Source organism: Cyanistes caeruleus, chromosome 14 (genome assembly GCF_971803275.1).
Source record: "Cyanistes caeruleus chromosome 14, bCyaCae1.hap1.1, whole genome shotgun sequence".
NCBI classification, from domain to species: domain Eukaryota; kingdom Metazoa; phylum Chordata; class Aves; order Passeriformes; family Paridae; genus Cyanistes; species Cyanistes caeruleus.
In genome coordinates this window covers 19900361-19923678 of record NC_141714.1, presented here as the reverse complement: position 1 = coordinate 19923678, position 23318 = coordinate 19900361, and the positions used below count along the sequence as shown (strand labels likewise).

General features: G+C 53.0%; 1 protein-coding gene and 1 long non-coding RNA gene across 3 annotated transcripts; one reads left to right on the top strand and one right to left on the bottom strand.

The window, feature by feature from the left end:
- Positions 1-9345: 9345 nt before the first annotated feature.
- Positions 9346-13699, bottom strand: LOC147650617 (uncharacterized). The gene is made up of 4 exons (XR_015276282.1): positions 13455-13699; positions 12060-12788; positions 10242-11944; positions 9346-10038 (listed from the first exon to the last, which is right to left on the bottom strand). It is a non-coding gene; the product is annotated as an uncharacterized LOC147650617 (long non-coding RNA).
- F9 (coagulation factor IX) lies at positions 10695-22311 on the top strand. 2 transcript variants are annotated; one of them, XM_086850269.1, is made up of 8 exons: positions 10695-10776; positions 12700-12863; positions 13190-13214; positions 15131-15244; positions 16750-16878; positions 18805-19043; positions 19556-19679; positions 21587-22311. In XM_086850269.1, exons 1-8 carry the CDS (start codon positions 10710-10712, stop codon positions 22132-22134), a joined length of 1410 nt encoding a protein of 469 aa, XP_086706395.1. In that variant the 5' UTR covers positions 10695-10709; the 3' UTR covers positions 22135-22311. The 2 variants fall into 2 exon arrangements, with proteins under 2 accessions (XP_086706395.1, XP_086706394.1); XM_086850268.1 differs by lacking the exon at positions 10695-10776 and having other exon boundaries at positions 12513-12863.
- Positions 22312-23318: the final 1007 nt, after the last annotated feature.

Sequence of the window (23318 nt, the reverse complement as noted above, 5' to 3'; positions counted from 1 at the left end):
GACACCTGGTGGCCTCTGCAGCAGCCAGGGGACAGCATCCTTCTGGGCAGTTCAGGCTTTCATTTCCCCATTCCAGGGGCTCCTGTCCATCCCTCCCCAGGCCAGGAGGCTGACGAGGAGCAAAGAGGAGAACGGCAGATGGGAAAGAGGAAGCAGCACGGGGGGATGAACCTGCAGCCACATGGCCATAACACTCATTAATAAACAATAAAGTAACTTAATTACTCCTGCTACCCTGAGATATCACTGGAATCACTGCAATCATTACAATATTGGGGATGGTGCTGCATTTCAGACCCCATTTGGAGGCCCCAGGGCTGGGCATGGTGGCTCTACGTGGAAGTGTAACAACCCAAATCCCTTCTGCATTACACAGAGAAATCCATGAATCACCCCAAGCTATCGAGCCAGAGCTGAGCCCTCACTTCTGTCTTATCCCAAGAATTGTTCAGTTTCCCCCTGCAACCGTGCCAGGCATCACAGCCTTGATATGCAGGGAAGGAGTGCAAGAGGGATGGTGAATGGTGAGGGCAGGGGAGGGAGCACGGGCAGCACGAGCTGAGTGCTCTGTGCTAAAAGGGCTGAGGCAGCACCTGCAGCTCCCCCGTGTTCTCCAGCCCCTCATCATCCTCATCCCCCCATCACCCCCATCCCTTCCATCACCTCCATCACCCCCATTCCTTCCATCCCCCCCATCCCTCCATCTCTCCATCACCTCCATCACCCCCATCTCTCCATCCCCCCCAGCTCCCTGGTGCTGCAGGCAGGGACAGAGAGCCGGGAGGGAGCGCTGGGCTCTGCAGAGCAGCACAGGGAAGTGGTGTCATGCCAGGAAAAGCAGGCAGGATGATTCAGAGTTGCTTTTAAACTACAGGCTTCCTTCAAAGTGCCAGCCATCTGCAGTCACACAAGCTGCAAGACAAGTGCCTAGGGGAGACAACTCAGTTTCTTTACTAAATGAAGTGGAAGAGGCACCTTACTCACTCTCACCCGCTCTAATTGCTGCTGTTTTCATCAGCTTTCAGGCCTGAATGTTGAATAGGAAACAGAGTTCCTATTTCTAAAGCATCCTTGGTTCTTCCCTCTGTGCAAAGACAGTGTGATACAGAGCAGAGCCCAAAGCTTTGATGGGGCAGGCTGCTGGAGATGCTGCTTGCCTTTCACAGAGCCCACGGGACAGGATGTTTCTGTCTCCAGGACATGCTGCAAACACACAATTTCCCCCAGACTGGCACATTTCAGGTGCTCAGATTAGTGGGGCTAATTCAGAGGAGTCTTGGGACTCTTCCCCTGGCACGGGGTAAACTAATTGCCAGGAAAGAATTGCTTTGAAACTCTGACCTGAGCAGTGCAGCAGGAGCCACAGGTCACCCCAAAGCATCATTTTTTAATTCCACATCAATGCTAAATGCATCCAGAATTCTGCAGCAATGGTACTTGACCATGACCTCTGTATTCATCCCAGTGACCATTCTCTTGTGCTTCTTGAACGAAGAGGCTTCTTTTCAACCCCCAGGATGTGATTAGAGCTTTATCTGCTCTATTGGAAGGGCTCCCCTTACAACCTTTTGTTCCAAACGTGGAGAGCTCAGACTCGCCTTGGTTAACACAAAATTGTTATTTTAACAGCTGAGCAAATTGCTCAGGTTTCTCACAACAAGGCACGTTAATGAATCCTGCAATTATTTTTGTAAAGCCTCTTAGAGGGGACCCTGATTAACCTTTTTGAGCTGCTGGCCCAGACAGACTCTTCATACAGCAATTACTGCCCAGGGCTCTGCTCCCTCTCCAGGGATCTGTGACCAAGGACCACACTCACGTTTGGGCTGCAGGTGAACTCCCATTCTGTGTCTTTTCCCAGTGGCCATCCTTGATCTGTGGGCTGGAATCTCTGGCCAGTGCCTTTTCCAGCCAGCTGATCATGCAAAGGGAGAAGAGGTGAGCCTTGGAGAGCACCCAGCAGCTGACAGTGATGGGTTTGAGGAGCATTAGTTACACGATTTTATATCCCCCTAACACAGACTTTACTCATTTTTGTGCTCTCTGGTTACTTAATAAGGGCTCTGAGATACAAAATCACCTATCTTGCTGAAGCCTAAATATATTCTGCTGTATCAACCCAAGTGTTTTCATCAAGTAAACTTGCAAATTCACCTCAAAATACTACACTGGGCTCCATCAAATAGATTACATTTCCCTTAACCCACAACAAGGAAGGAAATTTTTCCTTCTATAATTCACTACTCGATCTAATTCTTTGAGATTTCTTTAGATAACATAAACAATCCATAAAATTTTTGATTCTCTGCATACATTCAAAACCCAGCAGGTTTAGTCACTGTTCTATTTGCATTAGCTTGAAGCATAAACACCAAAGACTTAAAAGAATCTCTATTTGGAGCAGGTAAAAAAACAAGCAGGAAAAGAAAACAGCAGCAAAAATAACTCCTTCCCTCTGCATCCTAATACAAACCTAAATTCATTTTTATTTTAAGGCCCTGGTTGTTTTCTGCTGTTAAATGTACCACAGAGGCTATAGGACAGGAGATTACACAGATCTGCCACATCCTATGGAATGGAAAAGAGACAAACGTTCCAGGCTCTTGACAGATTCTTCACACATTTAAGCACCAGCAGAATCAAGATGCATCAAATTTGCAGGATGGGAAAAACAATGGCTCCTTTTCAGAAGGGCTTGCTGCAGTTCCAAGTTTCCTCTCATTTGCAATAATTAAGCAGTGAGATTGGCCATGTCCTTCAGACCGTACAGAACATTTGCATCTCCTCAAGAGGGTGAGAAAGGGCTCCAGAAGACCCCGACTGGGATGAATCTTTTCTCAGATTTCTCTGATGCTGTTCCTGCCCTGGAGGTGTCAGCAGGCAGCTCTGACCGAGCTCCCATCCCTGCAGCTTTGGAGCAGGGGCTCGGAGGACACGCACTCAGCTCCTCTGGGGATGGCAGAGCCTGAGGTGCTCTGGGCTCAGCAGAACCCAAGAGCTCTGCTCCCATTTCTGCTCCGTTTCACGTGTCCCTGCAAGCCCCTGGACCTCTGCTCCAGCTGGGAGTGGGTCTTTCCACCCAAAAAACTCCTCCTTTGATGGCCCCAGGGCAGCTGCCCGGATCAGCCTTGCCCTTTGTGATCACAGGTTCAGCTTTGTCCCCTTCCCCCCCAGCCCCGGCTGCCTGCTGTCCCCTCCAGGTGCTTTAAAGCTTTTTCCTTAACCACTCACCCCCATCCCTGCTGCCACTGCCCATTCCCAAACTCTTACTCTCAGACAAGGGCCTTGCCTTTAAATCCTAGCCCCTCTTTATTTATTACCACTTTATACTCTTCTGCTCTTAAAGCACTGTTCCCTTCCTCCTGCAGGACACAAAATTTGGATTAAAAAAGGCCAAACCACGACAAAACCCCTGAAAAGAGCTCACCTCAGTGTTGTGGATTGTCTCCAGCCTGCAGGCTATGCACACACTGGCAGATGTAGATTTGCTCTTTTCTGCAGTTAGGTATTTTGTAACTTTTAAGAGGAAATTAAAGGGGAAAACTGAATGGACATGAAAAATAAAGATCTGCACCAGCTCTTCTTGCTTAGGCTTCTACAGATCCTGTGCTGGGGAAAAGGTGTTACTCAGATTTAACTCTGAATAAATTGCCTTCTGGATGGCTCCAGCTCCTCCAGATGAAGACAAAGCTTCCCCATCCCCAGGGTGGCTTTGCAGGAGGCTGCCTGCCGAGGAAATCCACAGGGCTGGGGGAAATCCACAGCCAGACCTTTCCAGAGGGGAGAGCAGGGCTGGGGTGACTGCAGGACTGCTCAGGCTGCAGGGCTGGGAGCAGCCACAAACCCCTGGACAAACCCCAGGACAAACCCCAGCACAAGCCCCAGCACAAACCCCAGCACAAACCCCAGGACAAGCCCCAGCAGAAACCCCAGGACAAACCCCAGGACAAGCCCCAGCAGAAACCCCAGGACAAACCCCAGCACAAACCCCAGCACAAACCCCAGCACAAACCCCTGGACAAACCCCAGCACAAACCCCAGCACAAACCCCAGCACAAACCCCAGGACAAACCCCAGCACAAACCCCAGCACAAACCCCTGGACAAACCCCAGCACAAACCCCTGGACAAACCCCAGCACAAACCCCAGCACAAGCCCCAGCACAAACCCCAGCACAAGCCCCAGGACAAGCCCCAGGACAAGCCCCAGCACAAACCCCAGCACAAACCCCAGCACAAGCCCCAGCACAAACCCCAGCACAAACCCCAGCACAAACCCCAGCACAAGCCCCAGCACAAACCCCAGGACAAACCCCAGCACAAACCCCAGCACAAGCCCCAGGACAAGCCCCAGCACAAACCCCTGGACAAACCCCAGCACAAACCCCAGCACAAACCCCAGCACAAACCCCAGCACAAACCCCAGCACAAACCCCAGCACAAACCCCAGCACAAACCCCAGCACAAACCCCAGCACAAACCCCTGGACAAACCCCAGCACAAACCCCAGCACAAACCCCTGGACAAACCCCAGCACAAACCCCAGCACAAACCCCAGCACAAACCCCAGGACAAACCCCTGGACAAGCCCCAGCACAAACCCCAGCACAAACCCCTGGACAAACCCCAGGACAAACCCCAGCACAAACCCCAGCACAAACCCCAGGACAAGCCCCAGGACAAGCCCCAGCACAAACCCCAGCACAAACCCCAGCACAAGCCCCAGGACAAGCCCCAGGACAAGCCCCAGCACAAACCCCTGGACAAACCCCAGCACAAGCCCCAGGACAAGCCCCAGCACAAACCCCAGCACAAACCCCTGGACAAGCCCCAGGCTGCTGAGCCCACGGGGGGTGGGAGGTGGCTCCTGAAGCTCAGGGCTGCAGGAGGTTTCCCACAATGGAATTCTCCCCCAGGTTACTCCACTTCTGGTGTATTTTGCCTTTAGTAGCACACACGGCAATTTGCTTGTCTCTGATGAGTTTGTCAGTGTTTACAGCAAAAATGAAGGCACAAATGGCATTTAGAACTTTCACCAGACGGATTAGAAACATTAATTGAAACACATTTGATTTCAGGCACGATCATTTGTTTTCCCTCATTCAACCACCAACAATTTGCTGCCACCTCACCTTTTCCATGGAGCCCCTTGGAGGGCTCAGTTCCCAATCCAGGCTCTTCTGGCACCAGAGCTGGGCCCTTCAGGTGGAGCAGGGTGTGACTTCACCAGCTGAAATAGCAGATTGTGGAGGGGGGACACTGTGCAATTTGAAATCCTATTCAATAATCACATCTTGCTTCTGTTCTCTACTGTGTAGAGAACCCTTTGAAAGTTTTAAAGTTGTTTTTTTTGGGTTTTTTGTTTTGTTGGTTTTTTTTTTAAGAAAGAAGAAGTACAGGCATTTGGGGAGAAAAAGTTTCCTCAGGTTTCTCAAACCCTAAGTTATTGTCCTCTGAGATTAAAGGGAAAAACAGAAGCTAAAACAGAGCAATAAGCCCCCAAAGGTGCCACATCTACAGATGAAGCACATGAGGAATTCAGTGTGGGGAGCATTGGTGGATCTGCCCAGGGAAATGCTCCAGCAGGGACAAGAACCCCAAAACTGTGGAAGGCAGAGGAGTTCAAAGGGGGAAACAAACCCAAACCCCATTTCTGGCTGTGCTACAGAGAAGACAAAAGCACTGCTCATTTCTCCAAACGCTGTAATCTGAAGTGGCATTTTCTCTTTGTTTTTAATCAAATTGTTTCCCTCCTCAGAATGGTGCTGAGCCTTTTAACGCCACCGCAGAGCCAAGACACTGCTAATAAATATTTAAAGTCTCAGAGCTTTAAGTGAAAGGAAGGATTTGTTGGATAATATTTCATTTCCTTTAAACTGTTTATTCACCATTAAAATTGAAAATTTTAATTTTATGGGGATTTCTCAGAGAGCTGATGTTCAGACACTTCCACAAAAAACCCGAGTGAGGAAGGCAGTCTATAAATAACCACCTTGGAAATAAACTTCTGAGGATTGGACATAACCCAGAGGAGATTTTCAAGTGTGTGGTAAATTACCCACAGGCAGGGCATAGGTCAGAAGTATTTACTACACTGAGCTTCAATGCTCACATTTACCTGGCAGCAGTGTTTTAAACCCAGAGCAGAGAATACAGAGGCTCGAGGGTCAGTTTTGCTCACCTCCAGCCCTGGGTGGGGGTTATTTATTCTATTTATTCTATTTATTCTATTTATTCTATTTATTCCTGGGCTAACAGAGCAGTTTTGTCTCCTGGCCTTGCAGTAGTGCAAATAATTAAATGCAGGAGGATGAAGCCAGAGTTTGGTGTGTGCTTTGCAGCAGAGGATGGAGCATCCCCTCCAAGGGCAGGACAGTCCCCAGCAGCAGGGAGGGGCTGCCCTGGGCACAGTGGAACCCCTGAAGCTCCCTGGGCCACCCTTCCCAGCTTTCAGAGGACAGCCCCAGCAGTGCTCAGGAGTTTGGCTGCCTCTCCTGGTGAATTTGGCTGCAAATTATTCTTCAGAGCAGGGCTCTGGGAACTGGCAAGGCAGAGCATCCATTAGTGAGCAGAGTTAGCAGCAAAAGCTCTCCAGGGCACTGGGTCAGGGAACAGAAAACCCAAGTAGGTCACACTCACTGAAAACACCAATTCATTCCTCACTGTTCGTGGTTTCACACACCTCTGAGGGGCCGGGGATCTCAGCAGGAAAATTGCAGCATCTCCCTGCAGAGCCAGAGCCGTGGATGTGAGCTGACAGGGGAGACTGTGCAGACCCTCCCCCTGAATTCCCACCTTCCCTGCCTCCTGCAATGTCCCAGAGCCCTGGGGAGGGGTCCCAGCTCCACCAGCTGCCCCTCAAGCCCATCAGCTGCAAGGGATTCCTGAGAGCAGAGAACAAGCTCTGAGTGCCACTGCTTGAAGTACCTGAGACTCAGGGAGCTGCCTGGTGGTGACAATCAGGGATGCACAGCTTAGAAATATCCCTCTCTGCACTTCCTCCCCCTGGATTTTAGTGTTGATACCACAGAGAGCTTTGCTCCTAAAGGACAAGAAGGCAAACTACAGAGAGCAGGAGGTGGGAAAAGTGAATAGGACACAAGGAGAAGATAAAAACTACAGATGAAATATGATTAAGGCAATGAAAAGGAAGAAGGGAATAGCCACAAATGTTGATTTAGAAGATGGGCAGAAGAGAACACTGAATGTTCTTACTTTAAGCTCGGTGTAGGTGCAAGAGCTTTGGCTTTGGTTTGGATGTGCTGGTTGGGACTCGTTTCACCCCAGCTTGAAGTGTCCAAAAATGAATCTTGATGTGATCTGTCAACTGAGGCTGCTTTTCTGGTTAAAGGAAAGGAGAGAAAGAGACACCTCCCTCCTCCTGCCCTGCCAGTGGAGAAGGAATGCAGCTCAGCTGGATGCCAGCCTGGGGCAGGAGCAGCCTCTGTCTCACACTCGTGCCTGGCCTGACAGGGGCTGTGTCATCTCATGCCAAGACACAGCAGCCAGCCAGGTTTTCAGCTTCTATTTAATTCAGCTCTTGCTCTGTACACTGGTGTTTGAGCCTGCTGATCTACCTGACCCATCAAAACCTGCAGGAGCTGAGCTTTCTCTCTCTGCTTTAGCCAGAGTTTGAAGTGGAGATGGAGAATTCTAAATTTAGAGAGGCTTCAGCAGCACGCTGTGTCTACCCGTGCTTGCTCTCTGCTTTCTGAAAAGATGATGACCAAACCAAATCCAGATTTCCTTTTAATCTGGCCTATTTTAAATCAAACTGCAAAGAAAGATACTAAAGCTGCTGCTGGGAAACGTGCTGCTCCATGAATTAGTAATTGTGTTTATCTTCTACATTGGGGATTTTTTGCCTGTGTTGCTGTTTTCTCACTGCCACTCAAGATGAGGAGCCTGTATTTGAATGAGACTATTTCAAAGCACTTTTACACTCATGTAGAGTCAGGCACTTATTTACTTTCTGACAGTTATTTACTTCCTGTAAATATTTCACAGCCACAGGACCTCCCAGATGAAAGCAGTTTGCTCTGTGCTCCTGTTCAGGAGTCTAATTAAAACCAGAATAAAATGGGAGGGATGGAGCTAAGTGCTAACTGCAATGGATGGATCTAGAGGGAATTCTGCAAGGGAGCCTTTTCTTGGCACAATTACTGAAGCATAAAAGAGAGGAAAAGTGCCCAACTGAAAGCTGAAAGCTCTGGAATGGATGAGGAGAGGCTCTGAGAGATGGCAGAGCCAGCACTGAGAAGCTGATCCTCGATTTCCCATCCCTGAGCCCAGCCACCTCCTCTGGCCTGAGCCCCTGCACAGCGCAGAACCGCGAGCAGCAGCATCTGGAGTGCTGTGAGCCGGGATGGGCTCACATCATGAGGCTCCCAAAGCCCCCTGCACTGCCCAGGACCCCTCACCTGCTGCCTCTGGGGCTGAGGGGCTTCAGCAGGGCTGGTACCTTCCCCAGGGTTTTAATGATTTCAGCAGCACTGCAGGGCTCCGTGCCTCTGCTGCCTTTCCCTTTGCATCATTGCCACGGCCAGAGCTGCAGGAAGAGCCAGCCACTCCTAAGCAATCACAAAGGGAAGAGAAAATATAAAGATCAAGCATTACTTCCCCTGTTCTGGTTTTTGTTTTAGAAATAGCTTGTTTGCTCCTGGTTAAGGACAGATTACTGACCACAGCTGTCTAGAGGGCGAGGGCAAATTGCTTCAGGTTTTGAGTGAGGATTTTTCGCTTAAAAGAGTGCATTTGGAGACAAGGGAGATTATGAACAATCCTTTAACAAGATCCTCAAGCCACCAGGCTGTTTAACATTATTGATCAGTGAAGCCAGAGCATATTCTTTTTAAAAATCTATCAGATTAAAATGGAAATAGTTTTGTGGTTCTGGCTTCTCACAAGGTTCATTTCCCCTGGCAGCAGAGCTCTCCTCTGGAGGGGGGGCAGCCCCCAGGCCAGGGGGTGACCCTGCCCTGCCAGCTCCCTCTGCCCTGGCCCATCCATCTGGGGGATGCTTCTGCTCCCACAGGAAAGGAGATGCTGCAATCAAAAATCCCAAACCACATCAAACCAGAAGGGACATCTCCTAAGAGCCACAGCAAGCTGGTTTAATAGGAAGGAAAATCACTTGGGTGCTGTTTGAAACACTCTTCTTTCCAGAACATTGGACACTAAGTGAGAAAACTTCCAGATGTGATCGATGCCACCCAGCTAAACAACAAAGCCTTCATCTGGGATCACAATTCCGAGGATTTGTTTACAAAATAAATAAAAAGAAGCACTTTTCTTTCAAATTAGTGCCCCAGAAGTTGACAGCAATAATAGTAAACAATAGAAATTATTTGTATTAATATCCATGTTTATTCTAATGATGTTGGAATTCTCTGTGAAGATTAATTGGCAATAATGTTGCAAAAACTCTTACATGTGAAATATGCACCATAAACCTAAAATAATTTGACTGACCTATGTTCTAAAGTTAAGTATTTACAGTAATGAGATTCTAATTATCCTTTGTTATTGTAGGCCATTATCCACACTCCTCTTTATTGATAGATGTATTGTTTCAGCATTTTAGCTCAATTTATTTTCTCACATTTGCACTTCCTTATGCACAGAAAACGAGAGGCAATCATTACCTTCTTCACTTTGCATTCAATTTACATCAACAGCACATTACCTCATCCCAACTCATTTATCAACCACAGAAATTTGGGAACAAAAGCTCCTGTCAGTGATGAATAAAGATCATTTCAAACTGAGCAAGAAGAAACAAGATGAATTATAGGTTTCAGGACCTTTTGTTTGCTCAAGAAAAGGAAGATGAAGGATTTTTTCCACCTAGACAAGACAGATCTCACCAGGCTGCGACTCTTATTGAGCATGTCCCCATCACCTGTGGCTGCTGGGTCTGAGCTGCACACACAGGGAGCTCCAGACACCAAGCACCAGAAATGTCTGTGCCCTTTCCTCACACAGGGAGCTCCAGACACCAAGAACCAGAAATGTCTGTGCCCTGTCCTGACACAGGGAGCTCCAGACACCAAGAACCAGAAATGTCTGCACCTTTCCTCACACAGGGAACTCCAAACACCAAGAACCAGAAATGTCTGTGCCCTTTCTTCACAGAGATAACTCCAAACACCAAGAACCAGAAATGTCTGCACCTTTCCTCACAGAGATAACTCCAGACACCAAGAACCAGAAATGTCTGTGCCCTTTCCTCACAGAGGGAACTCCAAACACCAAGAACCAGAAATGTCTGTGCCCTTTCCTCACAGAGATAACTCCAAACACCAAGAACCACCAATGTCTGTGCCCTGTCCTCACAGAGGGATGTTGCTGGTATTCTGGAGGGATGCACAGAGGTTCAGGAGCTCGAGCACAGGCTTTAGCAGCCACCAGGGCTGCTGTGGCTCAGGGCAATGGGCAGAGCAGGGACAGCAGTGTGTCCAGCAGGGCACAGCCCCAGCCCCATGCAGGGCTCTGCCAGCTGGGAGCACCCCAGGAGCACAGAACACCCCGTGGAACACGGGCACTGCCCGTGCCAGAACATCCAGCTGCCTTTGCTGGGCACTGCAACATCTGGGGACCTTAAACTGAAGGGTTACTCAGTCGGTAAACAGCGCTTGCACTTTGGAACCGCTGAGCGAGCCGCGCCGCCCGGCCAAGCTGGCAGCCAGAGGTGTGGGCAGGGGGGAGAAGATGGCAAATATCCCCCTCATACTCTCCATGTGTCTTCTGGGAGCTTGTCTTGGGGGTGAAAATACAGGTGAGTTCATTTAAGACCGAGCAGACCCTTGGCTTTTGGCTGCAGGGTGTTGCAGACAGCAGCAAAGGGACAGTTTGTCACTCGGTGCTGCCACAGCTTGTGACAGACAACAGCTCACAGGCATGGCTGCAGTTTATAGCTCCTCTTTAGAGCTCTGCCTCTGTTCTGGGGGAATGAAATAATAGCTTTTATGCTGCTTTTATACAGCATGTGTCACAGGGATTAATTTGAAGAATGGATTTTTGCATCTTTAAGCTTTCAGAGCTCGATTCAGCCATTTTAGAAGGCAGAAGGGGGAAAGGGGAGAGCGCTGCTGCTGGAGGACAGTCACACTTCTCTGTGTGCCACCACTTTGTCCTGGAGAACAAGCAAGTGCTCACCTCCAGAAAACACTCATTGGATTTGCCCTGCGAGGATTGTTTAAAGCCAAAGCCAGAGTGATTTTAACAGAGGCTGTAGGATGCAGCCAGAGCTGGAGACAAGACAGAGCAGTTGATGGATGTGGGCAATCACACACAGTAATGCAGGCTGTTGCTTGATTTATCTCTAGCAGCAACAGTTCCAGCAGAGGCTGGTTCAGGTCCAGGGTGAGTTCCTGTTTGCTGCAAGGCTGCCCTTTCTTCTTTCATTAAACATTGCTGGAAACTGGTTAAAAAAAGGCTCTTTCCAAAATGTTTGCTCAGCAATGGGACATGAACAGAACCTCGTGTTTTTGCCACCATCCATCCAGGTGTTCCTGCTGTAAACAGAGTGGGCAGGACAGGTGTGACCAGGGCTCCAAGAGCTGCTGCCCCGGCCCTCTGGTGACCAAGGGGACACGCTGAGCGTGCTGGGGAGGGTGGACAGAGAGGAGAGGCTGGGCTGGCAGAGCAGGGACATCCCCTGCTGGAAGGATGTGCTTTAGGGAGGTGAAGAGGAGCCCTCAGCAGAGGTGGGTCAGGAGCAAACCTGCCAGGGGCTGCCACAGGCTGCTCCCTGCTGCTGTCCCTGCTGCTGGGACCTGGCCCTGCCAGGACAACAGCCAGGGCAGCACCCCATGGCTGAGGGCTGTCCTCACCAGGCAGCCACCACGGCAAGGCTGGTGGCCACTGTGGCCATCCCACCCAGGCTGGGCTCCCTGCAGTGCCAGCAGCTCAGGCTGGTGGCCACTGTGGCCATCCCACCCAGGCTGGACACCCTGCAGTGCCAGCAGCTCAGGCTGGTGGCCACTGTGGCCATCCCACCCAGGCTGGACACCCTGCAGTGCCAGCAGCTCAGGCTGGTGGCCACTGTGGCCATCCCACCCAGGCTGGGCTCCCTGCAGTGCCAGCAGCTCAGGCTGGTGGCCCTGCCTGGGCGTGTGGCCACTGCTGGAGGTGCTTACAAGCCCCCCACAGCCAGGAGGTGGCCCAGGGGTGAGGAAGGCTCATGTTCCCCTCCAGCCTGCAGGGGACCCTGGGACCCAGGGCCTGAGGATGAGGAGGAGGGAGAGGAAGAAATGCCCCAGCAGGCCACAGCTGCTGGCAGAGGCCATTCCCAGCCAGCACAGGCAGACAGAGCAGGACAATTCCTGTGGCCAGACAAGCCTCAAGCAGCAGCACACAAAAGCTATTGTTTTCCCCTCTCAAACAGCTTATTCCAGTCTGTGAATCTGTGCTGGGAGATTCTGACACCACCTGCTTTAGGGTATTTTAAGCACCAAACTCCAGCACTCCCAATCTCTTGCCATCAGTCATTTCTGCACATTGGCTGTTCTGATGTTTGGCTCTGCAGATTTGATGTTTGGATTGTGCTCAAGCTGGGCAATAAGGAAAGCTCAGGTGCAGAATAAGAGCCCTGAAATGTGTCTGGCCGTGGGGCAAAGGGGGTGCACAGCTGGGCTGGGCTGGTTTCCTGGGAGAACAGAAACTCCCAGCCCAGCCCCTGCTCCTGTCCCCGTTCCAGTGTTCATTGAGAACAAAGAGGCGAGCTCGGTCCTGCAGAGGCAAAGGCGAGCCAACTCCAACCGGCTGGAGGAGGTCATTCCTGGGAACCTGGAGAGGGAATGCATAGAGGAGAAATGCAGCTATGAAGAGGCACGAGAAGTGTTTGAGAACGAAGAGAAAACGGTGAGTTCTGATGCTGCTGGGAAATGGCAGCACCTTGCTCCCTGCAGCCCCCTGCTCTGAGCCCTGCAGAGGGGCAGCAGGGGGAACAGCGAGGACAGAACCTGCAGGGCTGGGGGCAGCCTCTGGCACGGCTGATTTCACCTGTGCTCCACCAGCTGGGCTGGGGAGCCGCTCTGAAAGCTTCACCAGCCACCACTGGGGTGATGGAGGTGCTGCTTTCCCTGCAAGTCTTTCCTTCAGCTTCGGAGCCATCCAGGCACTGCTTCAGTCACACAACACCCAGAAATTAGAAAACAAAGGAAACTTTTTCTTTTTTCCCTTTGCAGATGCAGTTTTGGAAAACATACGTTGGTAAGAGCTGCTTTCTTCGTGTTCTAATGCTTCATATTCCTGTCTCAGTGCATACAGACCTGATGGATCTGTATCAAATGTATTTCAGCATCCAGAAACTGTAATGACAGAGCCAGTCAGGGCCTTGCACTGCACACCCTGCAGCTGCCAGCCTGGGTCTGTCCCGTTGGTATAGACATGGCAAGACAAAAAAAAGAAAAAATAACCCAAAATCCCCCCAAAAACCCCAAAAAGTCTTACCATTTTATTTGCTCAAGCAGGGTTTTTCTGAACAAATTTCAGAAGCCTCGTGGAACAGAACCAGTTCAGGCAGAGTACTGGATCTCATTGAGCCCAGGGCACGCTCTGGGCTTCAGCTTCAGCTGTGTCACAGGGTAAAATAGCACAGCAATAATTAACACCCCTTCAGCAAACTGCAGATGCTCTGTTCTCAAGCAGAGATCTCCAGATAAGGCACAGCCTTGTGAGGGCACAGCGTGAATCCCTAGAAATGCCATATTAAAGTGGAGACAATGTGATCATAGCAAACAGCTGTTTGCAATTCACACCATTGCTCCCAGACCCTCACTTCAGTTTTCTTTCCACATCTACTTCTTCCTTTTCAGCCTCCATCCCCAGCGACTCCTCAGTCCCTTAACAAAAAGATTTCAGTGCCCACTACACCATCTGAAACTAATTTTAAGGACATTTCAATAAATGAACTGTTTTGTAGATTGGCAAAATGCCCAGAACATCTCAGTAAAAAGCCTTAAATAATTCAGATTACTCAGTCCAGACTATAAAATAAAAACATTACATTTGCATTGTAGGACAGTCCTGTGAAAACACAACTGATGGAACTCAGCAGTGCATTTGTTTCCCTGCCACTGTAACAAATTAGCTGATGAACAGCCAGGAATGCCATCCATTCCTGTCCCCCGAGGTGCTGGGTCTGCTGCTCAGAGTGAGCTGCTGTTCCCAGTGTGCAGCCCACGGGAGCTCCCCTTGCACAGCACCCAGCTGCCTTCCTCCCCCTGCCTGCAAACCTCCGGGACCCAGACAAGCCCAAAGCATTCTGTTCCTGTTTGCATTTTGCACTGCAGCCCATCCCTGAAACCCCATTGAGTGCCTCACTGTCCTGCCACTGCCCAGGACACAAACACAGCCTTGCCCTTTCCCTGTGCCCTGGCACAAGCGTCTCAAAGGGCTTCCCCATCATCCAGCATCGCTGATTTACTTTTCCGAAGTTTTAGATCACCAGTTTTGCAATAGTGAGTATCTTCATTAAAGCCTCGGGTTCTCAGCTGGAGGCAGCTGTGAGAATAAAAGCCCTGGCACAGGAGGAAAGAGCCAGAGCAGGTAATAAATACAGGTACAGGATGGAGAGAGAAGGAACAACTGGAAGGTTCTCAAGCCCAACACACAGACAGGTCTCCACACCCCAGTGGACAGACCCAGACTGTCACAGAGCACTGCTCCTGTTAGAACAAGCCAGCTCAGGAGACTCAGAGCACTCTGGAAGTAGCAAACCTTCAAAACTTGTCTAATTTGGCCAAGCTGAGATGTTGAGTGAGCTGACTGCAGAGAGGTTCTGCTGAAAGGAGCAGAGTTAACCCTCAGGGGACACGCTGGGACTGGGGTGAAGAGCTGCTGCTGCTGTTCCTGTGCTGCCAGGGCTGTGGCACCTGGGGGACCTGACCTCCCCCAGCACCAAGGAGCTGTGCTGGCCCTGCCCTCTGCACAGCGAGGCTCCAGATGTGCACAGAGAGGCTCCAGAGTGCACAGTGAGGCTCCAGAGTGCACAGCAGGGCTCCAGATGTGCACAGAGAGGCTCCAGAGTGCACAGAGAGGCTCCAGATGTGCACAGTGAGGCTCCAGATGTGCACAGCAGCTGTGCAGGAACCTGTGCTCATTAACTCTCCTCTCCTCTCTCTGAGATGGGGACCAGTGCAACCCCAACCCCTGCAAGAACGGAGCCTCCTGCGAGGACCAAATCAACTCCTACGTGTGCTGGTGCCCAGCTGGCTACGAAGGCAAGAACTGCGAGATAGGTACGTGCCAGGTGCTGCTCTGGCAGAGCCCCAGGGCACCCAGGAGTGCTCCTCTCCTGGCCAGAGGCTTCAGACACTCGGTGCTGTGCTGTAAGGAACGGGAAATGCAGCCTGCTGCACTGGGGCTGCCAGGGGAACAGCCTGGGCATGCAGCAGTGGTATCTCTGCTCCTGCCAGCCCCACCTCTGCTCCTGCCAGCCCCACCTCTGCTCCTAGGGAGGGCTCCCTGCACACTCCAGGTCTTGGGCTCAGCTGTGGCTGATGGCAAATGGTGACACAGAGCCCTTCCTTTATGCCCCAGCCCTTCTGGGCCTGCTCAGCCAGGGACACCCTGCTGAAAGCAGAGTTTCCCCATGGAACCCCCATTCCCCCCTTTCCCTTGCTCACGCCAGGCTGAGCAGCAGGTGCTGGGCAGGGCAGGATTATCCTGACTTCCTCTCAATGGCACTCTGCTTAATTCATAATTATAATTATCAGCAGCAACCTTGATTCTGGAGGCAAATAAAAGGCAAATATTTTCCTGATGGGTTGAGGAGTTTATGAACACCAAACAGCTGATAATTTAAGCAAGAGGGATATTCAGCTCTTATAATATAATCAGGGGCTGTGCAACTCGCATAATGTGCTAGACTCGCTGCACTAATAAAAGATTCTCTTTCTAGTTGTGTTTCTGCTCTGGCAAGAGAGGAGTGTACGTTAAAAAGAGCATTTCAAAGTTGCATCAAATTTAAATAGTCTCATTGCAGATTTCTTGGGGAAGTCAGGAGCAAAAATAGAGCTGGAAGTGAGGCGTGAAGAAGAGCTCTGTAAAAATAGTAAATGATGGCATTAAAATGGCTACAGGAAGAGAGGTGTCCTTGAGGAAGTAGGAGTGGAGTTAATCTGCTGTGAAGTTATTTGAAAACTCACTGAGAATTGCAAGGGCCTCTGCAGACTGGTGGTTTCCCACCTCTGAGGTGTTCCCAGCACAGAGGAGTGAGGGGTGGGGAAGGACAGGAACCTCTCTGTGCCCCAGGCTGGGGCTTGTTCCATCACACATCCCTGGAGATGGCTCCTCCAGCCCAGCCTGGGACACCTCACTGCCACGCCAAGGCTGGAGCCCAGTCTGAGCCCAGCCCTGATCCCAGCACAGAGCCCTGCTGGGCACAGCTTTGCTGCTGATACTCGCTGCTCTCCCCCACTGCCAAAAGCACAAGAGTGGGGAAATCACATGGCTTCTTACCCAATATTTGCAGGAGTCCTGTAGGGTCAGGCTGCCAAATTTCAGCCAGGACGCAGCTGTTGGAGGCAGGAGGCTCTGCCAGGGCTCTGTGGGGCTCTAAAAGCTCCTCAGCCTGCCCACTCTAATGAGAGGGATGGCAGTGTCCTTCTTCCCCATCTCCTTGCAATCTATTTTCCATAGTCTGGATCAGCCACGGGGGCTTGCTGAGCCCAAAGCTCTCAACAAATCTCTGACCAGCTGTGTTTCAAAAGAGCTCTCACAATTCCTTTTCCATTTTTTTCAGACTTCACTTGTGCTATTAAAAATGGAGGCTGCAAGCACTTCTGCAGCCACCAGCCCCCACGGAAGGTTGTGTGTTCCTGTGCTGCTGGCTACAAACTGGCTGAAGATGGAAAGTCCTGCGAGCCTACAGGTTAACTTTTAAACTGTTTTTAAGAGATTTGGGTTAAAGTTTTCAAGGCCTTGTCCTGGATTTAGTTACATGAATTTCACACAGGCAATATCCTGCTGGAAACCTTGTTGCTTGTTTTCCTGCTTAGCAAAGGTGGAGCCGGACCCTGCAGTGTCCCAAGGGCAGATGTGGGGTCAGCAGGGGTCAATGTGAGCATCCCTTTTTTGGCCTGGCTGAGTGAGAGGGTGGGTAGCTGTGCAGGAATTTGTTCAAAGGCAAGTGCTCGTTTCAGATGCTGCTCAGCCAGGCTCCAGCCATCTTACAGTTCTAAATCTGGATCAGAAATTTTCTGAAGGCAGAAAGGTGATGTTGAGCTACACCAGCACCCAGCCAGGGCTCGCTCCTGTGTTCTTCCAGTAGGAGCTAGTGGTTAGTCACTGATTCTACACTGAGGATGCTCTGAGCTTTTCAGAACAAAAGAGGACTTGGCTTACTGTCCTTACTGCTCCTGATGGTCTGTTCACAGCTGGTCCTGAGCCAGTGTCGATAATCTGGGTTGGGTGGGTACACGTGAAGCCTTGTGCTGGTGCTGTCCTGGCAGCAGTGTGTATCTGCAGAGTTCCTCAGTGAGAGCTGCACTCTGGCTTAGCTGCTGTATTGGCTGGGGTGGAAGGAAAATGCAGCTTCCCAGAGGGCTGAAGAACATCTGGTTCTCCTTGTGCTCCCCAGCTTTGCCCTGCTCCTAGACCTTTACAATACCCATAACTACACTGACACGTGCAGACACAACCCACAGCAGATGGATTGGGCATGAACACCTCAGCAGCACATCTGGCAGAGAAGAGATTGAGCAGATCAATATTTTGGCATCCAAAGTCAGTTTAACATCGATGCTGTTGCATTTCTAGCACCTGACTGCAGCGTGTTTGCACAGCCAAGCTTGCATGCAGGTACCTGCACAGGGGAGCTGTGTCAGCTGCAGCAGGGAGCACTGAGCTCCCAGATGTGCTGCCTGTCAGCACTCAGCTCAGGAACTGTCTTGGGCTGGGAATCCTGTTAACAAAGGATCTCATCAAGAGCTCAGGCCTGTGTTGCCCAACATGCTGTATCACTTTCACTGCACCAGAAAGGTTTACGGCTAGCAAGATCATCTTTCAGCTTGGGTGATTGCCCTTCCTGCAGAAGCTCTTTTGTTGGCTCTGAACCCTTCATTTCATGGGCTAAGCCAGCAGGTACCACTTTCCATCACTCAACACTCATTTGAGTCCTGTTCCTGAAGTGAACTGTTTAAAGGATGAAGTCTCAGTAGGCCACACTCACATCTGATTTTACACTAATGTTTGTTTGCTCAGTGCTTCTGAAAGCTTTTCAGATGAAAGACAATGCCTGGTGCTATTTACTATTTTGACTGCCACTACCAGCAGGAATTCGGCACACACTGCGTGGGAGAGGAATGGGAAGAGCTCGTCTGAAACGAGCCTAGAGATGAGATCTCCATTAACAGAGGAAATACACAACTCTAGGAAGAGTTTATTAATGTTTTCCTCACCTTGGTGCCAAGCAGGATTATCTGTACAATTGGCAGCTGCTATTTCCTGCCCTGTCCCAGCTGCTGTTTGTTGTTCTGCGGTCACTGCTGGCCGAGCCCCAGCTGCCCAGCAGAGGATTCCCAGGTATGCATCCTGCCCACATCCTGCCCAGGGCAGGCACAAACGCTCAGCACAAGCCTTTGTCACTTTTCAAGCGGTTCAGGTGTCATTTCCAAAGCCCAGGAACAATCTGTGCTTTTGCTACATTGACACATCCCTGCTGCTGTGGCTCCAAGGCGCAGGGTCCCGTGGTCAGCCCACAGCCCTGCTGCTCCCAGCCTGAGGTGAGGCAGCACCTCCCTCCTTCCAGCCCCTCTGGCCACACAGCCAGGCCCAGCTGCCACTGTTCCTCTCCCAGTGCCATTTCCCTGCGGGAGGATCACGGCTCCCGAGGCCAAGAGGAAGCTCACCCGCTCCATGAACACCTTTGAGCACTGGAACATCACCGCTGATGACGCTGACGATGGCCCCGAGGAGGAGCTGGACAACAGCACGGACAGCAGCGCTGCAGCCACCGCCAGGATCAGCCCCGTGCTCAGGACGGGCACGCGCGTGGTCGGCGGCTCCGACAGCCTGAAAGGAGAGGTGCCCTGGCAGGTACCAGCTCTGTCTGCAAACCTTCTGCAACCCCAGCAGTCGCTTTCTGAGTACAGGGCCATCTTTTAAATACGCAGAGCCTGTCTCTGAGGTTAGACAGGCAATGGTCTCCAGCCTAACAGGAGCACAGCTCCTTTCCATCCACAGCTTTACACCACAGCAACACAACTTGCCTGCGTGGGGCTCTCCTCTGGCAAAGGCAGGCAGAAGTCAGGGTCACAGCAGCTTTACCTGCTGGGGCACAAAGGGTTGAGCTACAGCAGCAGATTGCCCAGTAGCCCATGAATGTACCAAAAGTAAGCTGAAGGCTGAGGAAAGGGAGTTTTGCAAGGAGCAATGCAACTTATTTTTTAGCTCCATCAGTTTCAGCAGATCACAGAATCATCCAACAGTTTGGGTTGGAAGGGACCTTAAAGATCACCTAATTCCAACCCCCTGCCGTGACCAGGGCCATCCTCCAGTGGTCCAGGCTTACACAAACCCCAGAGTGTGATTTCCCCCTGCTCCCACAGGTTCTGCTGGTGAACAGCAAAGGTTTGGGCTTCTGCGGAGCATCCATCATCAACGAGAAGTGGGTGGTGACAGCAGCACACTGCCTGAAGCCGGGCTACACCCACAACCTCACTGCTGTGGCAGGTGAGCACCTGGGCAGGACGGGAGGGACACAGGGCTGGCCCTGGCTGGACAAGGGATGGCACAGGACACTGTGACCGCCCTGAGGGGCACGAGGGGCACGAGGGGCTGCAGGACCTGACACGAGGGGCTGCAGGACCTGACACGGGTTCCTGCAGGACCTGACACGGGTTCCTGCAGGGCCTGACACGGGTTCCTGCAGGACCTGACACGGGTTCCTGCAGGGCCTGACACGGGTTCCTGCAGGGCCTGACACGGGTTCCTGCAGGACCTGACACGGGTTCCTGCAGGGCCTGACACGGGCCCCAGGTGAAGCTGGAGCATTTCATCGCCTGCTGCCTGCAGGTACCAGCACCTGGAGCAGTGAGCTGGGTCTGTCTCGGTCCCAAAGCCACAGAGCTGCAGGACCTCAGTGTAGGCACAGACTGACCTGGCCATGGGCGAGCTCACCTGAGCCAGAGGCTCATCCAGGTGGTTTTAAAGCCCGGTGGAAGTAGCATTCCCATCCCCTACACTTCTTTGCTTCTCCACTTCCATCCCTGAATCACATTTTCAGCAATAGCAAGCATCTCTAACGTAAGAAAAACCACCTGAAAGTCTCCCCAACATTTGTCTCGCGTTTACACTGTAGAAACAGCCTGGGAGGGAGCTGCCATTCCCCCTCTGCCCCAAAAAAGCCGTGGGGTCTCACCTGTGGCCAGCTCCGCAGCAGCACGGGCACGGCCCGAGCGCCGCTGATGCTGCTCGGAGGGGATGGGGATGGGGAGGAGGAAGAGGAGGAGGAGGAGGAGGAGGAGGAGGAGGAGGAGGAGGAGGAGGAGGAGGAGGATGCACTCCGGAGAGCTCGGCAGAGCGAGCAGCAGCCCCGCAGCAGGGACCAAGCATCCCCCGCACCTCGGGGGCTGTGGGAAAAGCCATCCTGCTCTCACCTGCCTCTCTCACCTGCCTCTCTCACCTGCCTCTCTCACCTGCCTCTCTCACCTGCCTCTCTCTCTCACCTGCCGCTCTCACCTGCTGCTCTCACCTGCCTCTCTCACCTGCCTCTCTCACCTGCCTCTCTCTCTCACCTGCCTCTCTCACCTGCCTCTCTCACCTGCCTCTCTCTCTCACCTGCCGCTCTCACCTGCCTCTCCCACCTGCCGCTCTCACCTGCCTCTCTCACCTGCCTCTCTCTCTCACCTGCCGCTCTCACCTGCCTCTCCCACCTGCTGCTCTCACCTGCCTCTCTCACCTGCCTCTCTCACCTGCCTCTCTCTCTCACCTGCCTCTCTCACCTGCCTCTCTCACCTGCCTCTCTCTCTCACCTGCCACTCTCACCTGCCTCTCTCTCTCACCTGCCGCTCTCACCTGCCTCTCTCTCTCACCTGCCTCTCTCACCTGCCTCTCTCTCTCACCTGCCTCTCTCACCTGCTGCCCCTTCCCCGAGCCCCGAGCGCTCTCCCTTCCCTCTCCCCACCTGTGCACGGGGCAGGGGAGGCGGCACCTGCCGGCACCTGGAGCCGCAGGGGCTGCTGAGCCTCGGGTGGGCACCAGGGGTGGCAGCGGTGCCCTCCTGCTCCCCATCCTGCCCCTGCCCCTTCAGAACGGGCAAGGGAAGGTTTCTCGTCGCTAATATTATTGATTTTAAACCAAGGTTTTCCAGCAGCGCGTTCTGCCCCCTTTGCTGCGAGGGCGACAGCCCTGGCCTCTCCCTGAGGCTGCCAAAGCCCGGAACGCGTCGCTGCCGGCTGCGGCAGCCCGTGCTGGCCGCTCGGACCGTGCGCGCCCGGTGCCACAGCTGGAACAGATGTGCGCCGGGAGCCGGGGGCAGGAGCGGGCCGGGAGCGGGGCTGCGGGCCGGGATCGGCCCGGGGCTGCCGGCAGGGCACGGCTCCGGTGCCGGGGGATGCCCCAGCCACCGCTCCCCGCAGGTGAACACGATCTCAGGAGCGAGGAGCACACGGAGCAGCGGCGCAGGGTGGTGAGGCTGCTCCCACACCCCACCTACAACGCCTCCATCAATGAGTACCACAACGACATCGCCCTCCTGGAGCTGGACCGGCCCCTCACCTTCAACAGCTACGTGAGCCCGGTGTGCCTGGGCAGCCGCCAGTTCAGCAATGCGCTGCTCAGGCAGGGCATCGGCACGGTCAGCGGCTGGGGCAAGCTGTTCTTCCGCGGCCGCACCGCCACCACCCTGCAGGTCCTCAAGGTGCCCTTCGTTGACCGGCCCACCTGCCTCAAGAGCACCTCCACCAGCATCCTGCAGAACATGTTCTGTGCCGGCTTCCCGTCCGGGGACAGGGACACCTGCGAGGGGGACAGCGGGGGCCCGCACACCACCGAGATCGAGGGCACCTGGTTCCTCACGGGCATCACCAGCTGGGGAGAGCAGTGTGCCCTGCCGGGCAAGTACGGCATCTACACCAGGGTCTCCAAGTACGTCAAGTGGATAAAGCAGAACACCAGGCTCCCCTGAGCAGCTGGAGGAGGGACTGGGGGGCTGGAGAGGGCTCACAGCCATCGCTGGGGCTCTCAGATAGCATCGCATTTCTATAAACATCTCTAAATGAAACAACTTTCGCTCTTGGAAGGCAAAAGTTGGGAGAATGCGATGAAAATGTGGTAATAAGGAAATAAAAAGCCCTTTGAATGACCCGTGGCTGCGTTTCTGAATGCGCTGGCACTGCTCTGCTGCTGCCAGTCCCCAGATCCCGAACGCAGAGCTCGCTGGAGCAGCAGGGGAACGGCTCACACGAGACCCCAGAGCTGGCACACAGCGCTGTGGGCAAGGGAAGGCCAGCAGGAGCCCACGAGGGAGGTGAACACACACCAGTGCACACACAGGGCTCCCAAACAGCTTTTCACATCACTCAGGCTGAGCTACAGCGTGGGCAGCAGCCCAGAGGTGGCTCCTGGCAGCCCTGCCCAGTGCTGGAAGGAAAGGGAGCCTGGGGATGGCTCCCCAGGGATGGATGCAGGGGAGGCTGGGGACACCCTGACCCCACTGGGATGGATGCAGGGGAGGCTGGGGACACTCTGACCCCACTGGGATGGATGCAGGGGAGGCTGGGGATGGCCTGACCCCACTGGGATGGATGCAGGGGAGCCTGGGGATGGCCTGACCCCACTGGGATGGATGCAGGGGAGCCTGGGGATGGCCTGACCCCACTGGGATGGATGCAGGGGAGGCTGGGGACACTCTGACCCCACTGGGATGGATGCAGGGGAGGCTGGGGACACCCTGAGCTGTGCTGGGATGGATGCAGGGGAGCCTGGGGACACTCTGACCCCACTGGGATGGATGCAGGGGAGGCTGGGGACACTCTGACCCCACTGGGATGGATGCAGGGGAGGCTGGGGACACCCTGAGCTGTGCTGGGATGGATGCAGGGGAGGCTGGGGACACCCTGAGCTGTGCTGGGATGGATGCAGGGGAGGCTGGGGACACCCTGAGCTGTGCTGGGATGGATGCAGGGGAGGCTGGCACTGGGGACACCCTGAGCTGTGCTGGGATGGATGCAGGGGAGGCTGGGGACACCCTGAGCTGTGCTGGGATGGATGCAGGGGAGGCTGGCATTGGGGACACCCTGAGCCAGGGCAGGGTGGCAGCAGCTGCTCCTTCAGACTTCAGCAGGAATGCTGAGGTGCCTCTCCCACTTT

Bases quoted from the DNA above. Each gene is read 5' to 3' on its own strand.
- F9 (XM_086850268.1), top strand. From the start codon at position 12,513: ATGTTTGGCTCTGCAGATTTGATGTTTGGATTGTGCTCAAGCTGGGCA. The intron at 13,215-15,130 runs GTAAGAGCTGCT...CCTCTCTCTGAG, and splicing joins GTTTTGGAAAACATACGTTG to ATGGGGACCAGTGCAACCCC. The intron at 19,044-19,555 runs GTACCAGCTCTG...CTGCTCCCACAG, and splicing joins AAGGAGAGGTGCCCTGGCAG to GTTCTGCTGGTGAACAGCAA.